The 10,495-nt window shown below is 34.9% G+C and overlaps 1 protein-coding gene across 1 annotated transcript in view; it reads right to left on the bottom strand.

Moving 5' to 3' along the window:
- The window catches only part of LOC102243044 (BTB/POZ domain-containing protein 6-like), a 34,129-nt gene that overhangs the window by 16,175 nt on the left and 7,459 nt on the right, over positions 1–10,495 (bottom strand). The window contains 1 exon segment of the mRNA XM_014531557.1: positions 686–867. Within this exon segment, the coding sequence (XP_014387043.1) occupies positions 686–867 (182 nt within the window).

A 10,495-nucleotide genomic window follows, 5' to 3' on the forward strand; every position in this document is an offset into this window, starting at 1 on the left:
CTGCAAGAGCCTCTGAGAGAAAGCCACCCTCGAGTTCCACCCGATGCCAGACAGTCCAGTTTCTCCCTGTATGAGTCTGGGTCCCCAGAGACTCGCCCAGAACTGGAGTTCAGAGCAGTCGGGAGCTTGAGACTCCCTCCCGATTGAAAAAGACAACTGCGTCTTCAGTTGCTAGCCCTTTCCGCGTGCGCCTCCGTACCTCTGCACTTTACTTCCGCACCTCCTCTGAGTCTCAGTGTGCTTTTCTCTTTCCTTTTAATTGTAGAATTTCCACTCAGCCAGCCTTCCTGTGGTTCTGGATGGTGTCCGTTTTGTCTTTTAGTTGTATTTTTTCTGTCATGGTTTCTTGATGACCTTCCTTGTTCTTCCAAATGAGCTTAATAAACTTGTCTTGCTCTAGACAAATTCTCATAATACTTTATTGTATTGAGTTAAATTTATAAATAATTAGGGGGAACAGACCTCTTGATGATGCAGTCTTCATATCTAAGAGCATGTTATGTCTTTCAGGAGAGTTAATTTTCCACAAATAAATTTTAGAATTTCATAAGATTTTGTGTATTTTTTGTTGTTATTTTTAATTGGATCTTTTCTTCCATTATGTCTTCTAATTGTTTTTTGCTTATATATATGAATGTTGATTATCTTTGTTTATTTTTTTTAGCCTTTTATTAAACTTTCTTACCTGTAGTAATTTTTTCCCATTGGTTCCTATGGGTCTCCAGAAATGTAATTGTATAATCTGTATTTAGAAATAACTTTATTTCTTCCCTTCCACTTCTTACACTGTAGATTGCTTTGTCTAGTTTAACTTCATAGCTTAATTGCAACACAATAGTTGAGACGGCATCTTTATCTTTTTCCTGACTTTAACAGGAAAGCCGTTAGTGTTTCCTCATTAAAGAGACCTCTGGTGTTTGGGCTGAGGTATTTATATTTTGTTTTGCTGAGGAAATATCCTTTAATACCTATTTTATTTAGTGTTTTTAACATGAAAGACTACTGAGTTTTTTTCAGATGTATTTTCTGCATCTATGGAGATGGTCATACAATTTTTCTTCTTTGCCTTCTGTGATTGAGTTTATTAATACATTTCCAATTATTGAATTGTTTCTGTATTCATAGAATAAATCCCACTTGGTAATGATGAATTGCTCTTTTAGTGTGCTGTTGGACTCTGATAGGGAATTTGCTTTTAAAGATTTTTATTTATTTATTTTTTGCGTTGATGTAAGTGAGATTGGTTTGTAGTTTTCTTTTTTGGTGCAGTCTTTTTCAGGTCTTCAAATAAATGTTATGCTCGTTTCATGAAAGGAAATGGAAGTTCTCTTTTACTACCCTGGAAATACTATAAATAGCACTGTATTATTGATTTTTATTTTTATTTCTTTTGTTAATCCTCACCAGAGTCTATTTTTTCCATTGCTTTTAAGAGATAGTGAAAGGGAGGAAGGAGGGGGAGAGGGAGAGAAATATCCATGTGAAACAGACACATGGATTGTTTGCCTTCTCACATGCCCCAACTAGGGGGCAGGAAACAATTCCGAAACCCAGGTATGTGCTCTTAACTGGGAATCAAAGCTAAGGCCCTTCGGTGTGTGGGCTGACACTCTAATCACTGAGCAACATCTTGCAGGGCTTATCTGATATTTAAAGGTTTGTTAGAATTACCCCATGAAATCAATTGGGCCTATGCTTTTTCTTTGTGTGGGAGTGCCTTGTAACTTTTCTTTAGTTCTTCTGTGATAATGTTCTCTTTTAGACTTTCAAATTTATTAGAGTACAGTTATGCAAATAATAGTCTTATGTTATAATCGCTTCATCCCCCTTGTCAGTTCTGATGTTGGGTATTTGTGATTTCACTCATTTTCCTTCCTTGGATTTAAGATTAGATGGTGGTTTGTCTGTTTTGTTGATTTTTAAATTTATTTATTCCATTAATTTTCTGTTTTCTAAGACATTCCGTACTGCATTTATCTTTAATGATTTATTTCTTCTGATTTATTTTATTCTTTTCCAGCTTTTTGTATTTGGTTCATTTATTTTATTGATGTAATTATTTAATGCTATAAGTTTTCCTCTGATGATTACGCTAGCTTTATTTCACATATTCTGACATGTTTTTTAATTTGAATTTTAAAGAAATTCTGTTGTTTTATTTTTGTATTTTCCTTTTATCCAACAGTTTAAAAAAAAATCCTTGCCTGAGGACATGCTTAGAGAGAGGAACGAGGAGAGAGGGAGGGAGGGAGGGAGGAAAGGAGGGAGGAAGGGGAGAGAGACGGAGACAGAGACAGATAAACATCAATAGGTTGCCTTCTGTACCCACCTTGATTGGAAATCCAACCTGCAACCCAGGTATGTGCCTTGACTTGGGGTTAAACTGGCAACCTTTCGGTGCATGGGGTGACACTCCAACCAGTTGAGTGACTCTGTCCAGGGGATCCAACAACAATTTTTTAAATAGGCTTTTTAAAAAATTCCAGATGTGAAGGGTTTTTTATTTTTAAAATTTTGCTAATAATTTTTAGTTTTATTACATTATAGCTAGATTAATCTGTATTATTTCTATCCTTTGGAATTCATTGAAGTTTTATTTGTGGCTTTATATGTGATTAATTTTCACCCTAAAAAAGCAGATTCTTTTTTATTAGGGCTCAGTTTTATTCATTTCTCTCTCTTTATGAAGTTGGTTATATCTTCTAAGGCCTCATATTGTTTTTCATCTGCTCTTTCTTGGACTGAATGGTGTTTTGAAGTCCTTTTTTATTAATTTGTCTCATCTTTTGTAGTTTCTGTTTTGTGAAAGTTTGTCACTAAAGTAATGGGTATATAAATATTGATTAATTTTCTGTTTTATTTTCCATGGTGAATAGTGGGTTTTTTTGTTTGTTTTTAACTGTTGTTTTGCTGAAAAGTCAATTCTTAAGAGAATTTCTCTTTTAATTGTAGATTAATACTCCTGTAAAGGACTTTGGTAGAATATATAGATCATCTCGTAAGCTATTAGGCAAACTGCACATTAGATCTACTTTAGACAATTTAATATTCTTGTTTAATTTTCTAAAATCTTCTGGGGAATTAGTCTACATTTGCATTCATTAATCTGTTTAATGGTTTGTTTTTAAAATTAAATTTTATCTAGCAATTCAGTTTGTTATCCTAGAAGACAGATACATTTTTATGTATTGGATGTTTCCATTTCTCATATTTTGCATTTTAACAAGTAGCACAAAGTCCACAGGAAGCATTGTCTCCTTGGTTAGGAGTGTAAAAACAGGAAGGAGGAAGTCTATTGCCAATCTGTGTTAGCTGATTGTCGATTCAGGTTTCACCATAGTGGATGTCCATTAACGATTATCATTGTACTGTGTTGTTATCCAGAATTACAGTGAGTGTTAATGTGAATATTACAGAATATCAACCTTAGTTATAGGAAGTAATTAATGTTAACTAACAAACTGCACTTTCCTATGGAAACAGGATACTGTTAGTGAAAACAAGTCACAGAATTTGCACATAGAGGCAAACAAGTCAAGTAAAATTCAGCATCAGAAACATAGGGAAAATCATCCATTTTTTTGGGGCTTTGCTTGATCTTGATGCTTTGACAGAATGTATGATCCTTTAAGATATGCTGTGGCTCAGTGCTTGAGCGTGGACATATGAACCACGAGGTCACGATTTCTTCCAGTTGGGGTGCATGCCTGGCTTTCAGGTTCCATCCTGGTAGAGGGCGTGCAGGAGGCAGACGATCAATGGTTGTCTCTCATCATTGATTTAAAAAAAAAAAATTTTATTGATTTTTTACAGAGAGGAAGAGAGGGGAATAGAGTTAGAAAATGATGCCAAACCGGTTAGGGCATATTGATGTTTTTATCCCTCTCTCCCTCTCCCTTCCTGTTTCTGAAATCTATAAAAACATATTTAAGAAACTAAAAATAAAGATAAAATAAAATAATTTACGAAAAAGATATAATTGTACCCTTTTTAAAAAAATTAGGATATGTCAACTCTATTATTTAAAAAATTGTTTGGCAGAATGTCTTCAGTTGAATTAAAGGAAGCACCTGGGCATTATTTTATAAAACATTCTAAGAGTGCATGTGGCTAACTAGAAGAAATATTTCATGGGCAAACACACAGAAGGTGAATATTTTATAAATATAAAAATCTTTTTCAGTAGTCTATAATGAGAGAGATTGGATTCTCTATGTATATGTTTTTTTCTTCCTGGAGTTGCTAGGAACTCCCAGTTCCTCTGTAACTACAGGATATCTACTTGGTTTAGATACCCCACAGTGGTAATTTAGGACACTTATCTTATCCTGTATTCTTTACTTAGCTGTACAATATTGTGGATATTTAAAAAAATATAAAAGTGTTGTATAAAAGCTAGATAGAATTATATTATTTCTAGAGGCCTGGTGCACTGGGGGAGGGGTAGTGATGGGGGGGTTTTCTCAGCCCGCCTGCGCCCTCTCGCAGTCTGGGAGCCCTTGGGAGATATCTGACTGATGGCTTAGGCCCATTCCCCATAGAACATTGTTCTGCCATTCAGCGATTTGCATATTAGCCTTTTATTATATAGGATTTTTCTAGAGGCCTGCTTGACATGCTCTTTTCCTCAGAACTCCATTCACTTAAACTATACCTTTAGACCAGGGGTGGGCAAACTTTTTGACTCGAGGGCCACAATGGGTTCTTAAACTGGACCGGAGGGCCGGAACAAAAGCATGGATGGAATGTTTGTGTGAACTAATATAAATTCAAAGTAAACATCATTACATAAAAGGGTATGGTCTTTTTTTTTTTTAGTTTTATTCATTTCAAACGGGCCGGATCCGGCCCGCGGGCCGTAGTTTGCCCACGGCTGCTTTAGACCCTTATTTCTGGATTATTTTGTAATAGTGCTTCCCAGCATGTTTTATGTCATGGCTCAAACAGAAAGTTAGATTGAAGGCTGAGATCATTATTGCGGTATGCCTGTAACCTATTCAGTAGGGAAGATGTGCTGTAATGTATTGGTCAGATAGGGGGATTTGTAAATCCCATATTATGGTAACAAATGTGTATGTGGGTTTGTGTGTGTATGTGTGTTTTACTCAAGGATTTTTAAATTTTATTTTTATTTTTTGGTTTTAATGGTAGGTAACACTTCAACTCGAGTTAAGAAAAAATGAAAAAAAGTAGTGGAAGGTTACTGGGGAATCTCACAAAATTCTTAGGGCAGTCATACTTCTGGAACAAAAATATTTTCAAATCATGTGACTTTATGGGAAAAGAAGCCCTTCTCCCAAATAATAATAACTTATTCACTATCTTTGAATAATATATTAGCTCACTGGATGGGTATTACTGAAATTTTGGGCACCTTAAGTATATCTAAAGAAGGGAGTCCCACTTCTGACTCTAGTTGCAGGGTTTCAAGTGGGTTATAAACTGGTATTGAAGAGACTGTTCCACTGAAAGATTAGATTAAAATTTCAATTTACATAGCCAACAGTACAAATACCAAGTGGTCACTCTGATAGAAACAGATAGAACATCTCAATGTAGCTTTCCTTCGTTTCCAGGATTCATACGGGGGGTACAGAGAATTGCTAATGACTTTACCTGGGCAAAATGGGGTCCTACTGGATCTCAGAAGCTTAATTTTTTCTGTGTACTGCCCTTTTATATTTGGGGCTTTTATGTAAGGACATGTTTAAAATCTTGGCTTTAGTTTAATTGCCAAAATGACTAATTTGTTGCATGACCAACTTGGTGAATTTACCAAATTTACTAATAAACCAAAAACCTGTTTTGAAAACTATTTTTGAGGTTAATAGCAAACAATTTGTATTGGATAGGATGGTTTTAATAGTTTTGAAAATTTCTGACCAGTTTTTGTGTGTGATTACTTTTAACATTGTCTTCATAGTATTTTTTTTAGAAATGTTTAATTTGTCAAAAGTTGGTAATCATAGGGTAGTTAATTGTCTTATAGATATATTTAATATTCAGCAAAATATATTTTATAGTTAGTAACCAAAATATCAGTACTAATCAATAATATTAGTACCTGGAATCTGAAAAGCATTCAGTGTAAAAATGAAATTGCTGAAGGATATAATAAGCAGTCTCTTAATTATGAAATACCAAATCTTAATTATTAATTGTAAGAAATACAAAAATAAGCTTTATATATCATTTGAAACATTGGTGAAAGAATAGTAAAAATGTTTGTAGACTGGAAGAATAAATAAAGAATGCTCAAAAGGATGCGAAAGCAATTTTTTTTATACTAGAAAACCAGAATTAAGACTAATGTCTCATTTTAGGTAAATGTAGTTAGTGTTTGAAAAAGTAGAAAATAATATTAAAAAGCATCCAGTGGAAGTCAGACGTAGCTGATACAATTTTGTCAGATAAAACAGTGAAATTTTGTTTTCTGATAAAGGTTTGTAGGAAATATTGACACCAGAAGGTAAAACAGTGTCAGTGCCCAGGCAGTTCTGGACAGTATTTCTGCCTTTAGTTTCCCAGTATTTTAAAAGTCCATATCCTTGCTAGAGTCATTGCTTTTTCTTAAAAGCAGCTGATTGACATTTCATAACATTTATAGGAAAGTCTGCTAATGACTAGTATTATCATGGCAGTCACTGTAGGTGATTATCCTTTCACAGTATTCTACCTGGGCCTTAGCTTTGCTCTTTTGTGGTTATGCAACAGTATATCCATTCTATTGGAGAACAATGGATTCTATGATAGAGAAAGGCCATTTTATTTTGTTTAGAAAAGGAACTATAGTACTCTAGTAAATATGGAAAATGTGGAGAAATTGAGATTGGGTACTTTGAGATTATATCAGCTTTTCTCGAAGTGTACACATTATTTTAGTAAAAGTTAAAAAATCTTGCCCTGGCCAGTTTGGCTCAGTGGATGGAGCGTCGGCCTGAGGACTGAAGGGTCCTAGGTTCGATTCCGGTCAAGGGCATGTACCTTGGTTGCGGGCACATCCCCAGTGGGGGGTGTGCAGGAGGCAGCTGGTCGATGTTTCTCATCGATGTTTCTGACTCTCTATCCCTCTCCCTTTCTCTCTGTGGGGGATCAATAAAATATATAAGAAAAAAAAAGTTAAAAAATCTTTCTTAGGAAACATGCATGTTATTTTCTCCATAGATACTGTGATGGATTTTTTTTTTTAAACAATGAAGATACAGTGAAAAATACTTAAAATAGTATAGGGATACAATGTGCTTTTTGACAAAAAAATAATCCTAATATGTTACCAGTAATAAAAAAAAGGGTCCTTTCTTACATAGTATCTTGTGAATGTTGTTTTCCATCAGAAAAAGATGTTTCCCTTAAAAAACAACAATGGAATATGACTAATAAATCACTTACCTTAGCAAAATATAGCATGTGTTCAAAAGTTGAAGTAGCCTGAATTCCTAAGGCATTTGATTTGGTGATCAAAGCATTAATTTTCAATGAACCAATTTTAACATTTTAATGACATCTTAGTTTTCTTATATTTATATCCACTAGGTGGCGACCTATACATAGACTTCAAGAAGGCTTTTCTGAAAGATCATTTAAATTCTATAAGTCTGATATATCAGATAATCAAATACTGTGTGATAACTTACATTTCAACACTGCTTTTATGTGGAAGATTTGATATAATAAAGATAGGAAATTTGTTTGTATTTTAAATTTTTTAGTTATAAAGATATATACTTTGTTTTTATGTGTTCCTAGTTGCCAAAATTAAAATATGAAAATAAGATCTTTAGTGTAGCATAGTACGTCTTTGTTTTCTATTCAGATGAAATTTTAAAGTTAGCTATTCTTTTAAAATTTATTTTGCATCTGCATTTTTGTCTGATTAGCAATACATTTTGCCAGAAGAAGTATGATTTTATTGTGCTAAACTTTTAGAAGGGATGATTAAACTCTTACATTGAACTCATTATCTGTATATGGAGCATTAAGGAACAACCTGAGTGTATGTGGAATAGTGGAAAATTTTGTTTTTTTTAGAATAGTATGTTTGCTCTTTCTGGTTTTGTCATTTATCTGTGTGTATTTATTTATAGGAATGTGATTAATTCGCTAGTAAACATTATAAAATGCAGGGGGGCATTTTGAAAGAAGAAAAAATTATTTTATTAAAATTGTATATTTGTTGAAAATTTAGGATAGCCGTATATCTGGCACATTAGTATTTCAGCGGTTCTCAACCTGTGGGTCGCGAACAATGAAAATACATCCTGCATATCAGATATTTACATTACGATTCATAACAGTAGCAAAATTACAGTTATGAAGTAGCAACGAAAATAATTTTATGGTTGGGGGTCACCACAACATGAGGAACTGCATTAAAGGGTTGGGGCATTAGGAAGGTTGAGAACCACTGATTATTAGATGGATACAACTGTTAACCAACTTAGGGTTCAAAGAATGAATAGTGCTGAATGCTATTTCCTTTCTTGTCCTGCAAATTAAATATTTAAAGAATAATGATTATCATTCAAAGACCAAAGAAAGGATAAAAGAAAAGTATATTTTTCAGAGTTTCTTCAGCTGAGGTCAGATGAGTACAGGGCCCTCAGTTTTCTCTGCTTCATATTTTGGTCTTCCTTATTTTGTTGCATTTGTAATTTACAGCTGCCTAACAATTAGCTATGCCTCAGTTCTCATCCTCTTTTCTGTCCATCGGATGATTTCACCTGATGGATGCAGCAGTGCACATCAGGGATTCCCTATTGAGTCATTCTCAATTGTTGCTCTTCAAAGGTGATCTGGTTAGTTGCTGTGCTGGTAACTTCTCTGCATTCCCTGCTGCTTCTCACCATTTCTGATTGGAGAGTCTGTATGACATAATGATTAGGAGCAGTGGCTTTGGAGTCAGGCCGGCCTGGGGTTAAATCTTGGCCAGCTTTGGATTTAAAATCTTAATCTTTCCATACCTCATCTGTAAATTGGGATGCTAACAGAATGTACATCGTAAAGCTGTAGTGTATATTAATGAGATAATGAATGTAAAGCACTTAAGTACTTCACTATGCGTTACTGCTTTAAAAAAAAACCTTCACCACATTAAGCCAGAAGTAGCAGATATGACTCCTCTTTTTTTGGCATTATTTATTTAATTCTTTTTGCTTAATCCCTTCACCTTTTTCACTCAGCCCTGCAACCCCCCAATATGATTCTTCTTTAGTTTGTTAAGTCACTGTGGAGAATTGTTGACAGGGAGTGTCCATCTTCTCAGCTTTTCTTTGTATCCTCTCCCTTCACTATCTCCCCAAATTGTCTCTATAATTAAACATAGGTCCCTTCAGAGAAAAGAGTGAAAGTCCTGCTATGGTGTCAAGAAATTCTTGGGATAAGAGTTGCTTTTGCTTTCTTCCCTTTCCTAGTGTTCTTATGCATATCCACCCTTTCTCCTTTTTTGCTGCTCTCTATTCAGTCAGATAGTTATTATTGCCTTTTAAAGCACATTTTTAGAATCATTACTTTTAATATTACTTTTTATCAGAGTGGGTAGAGGATTAACTCAACCACATGCAGTGATTAGTTTCATTTGAGTGCTTGCGTGCTGGATTTTATTATATTTTTAAAAATATATTTTTTTATTGATTTTAGAGAGGAAGGGAGAGGGAGTGATAGAAACATCAATGATCAGAGAGCATCATTGATCGGCTGCCTCCTGCATGCCCCACACTGGGGATTGAGCCTGAAACCAGGGCATGTGCCCCGACTGGGAATCGAACTATTACCTCCTGGTTCATAGGTCAATGCTCAACCACTGGGCCATGCTAGCTGGGCTGTGTGCTGGATTTTAGATTTTTGCTAGATCTATTACATTGAGAAAGTCAGAACTAGGAACTTCCTAGTGTCCTTTCCAGGGCCAACATTCTATCTTTTGATAAATTTTGGATTCTGGCACTTGTCTGATCCTTCAGTACTTTTTAAAAATATAATTTACTAGTAGCCCGGTGCACAAAAATTTGTGCATTCGGGGGGGGTCCCTCAGTTATTAAACATTTATCGGCACAACACTGACCACATTGGTGGTGGTGGTGGTCTTGTCAGAATGTGTTATATTATGCAGATGAAAATCTATTTAAACAGATTTGATGTAGATATTTTCAAAGATGGAAGAATTGTCCCTGTCAACTATTTTAGTTGATTCATATCTTCAGTAATTGTCATCATTGCAAAGTTTTCAGTCCCCATATGGATTGCTGGATATAATAGGTCATGCGCTGTCCCTGTCCTTTGTAGCCTTTGTTACCTTAAGGACTCTAGTTTTCCATTTATATGTTTAAGTACCAACCTTACCGGCTTAAAAATGTAAGCTTTTAACACTGCTCTCTCTGTTCCGTATCCTTCCGATAAAAAGTGGAGTTGGGTTGCAGCACAGGAGAGAAATTCAGAAGGGGAATATTGAAGTAATGACTACAGTAGGAGAAGAGGGAACCTGTTTCCCTGGCCACAGGCG

This window comes from Myotis brandtii, unplaced genomic scaffold (genome assembly GCF_000412655.1).
Source record: "Myotis brandtii unplaced genomic scaffold, ASM41265v1 scaffold810, whole genome shotgun sequence".
Taxonomy (NCBI): domain Eukaryota; kingdom Metazoa; phylum Chordata; class Mammalia; order Chiroptera; family Vespertilionidae; genus Myotis; species Myotis brandtii.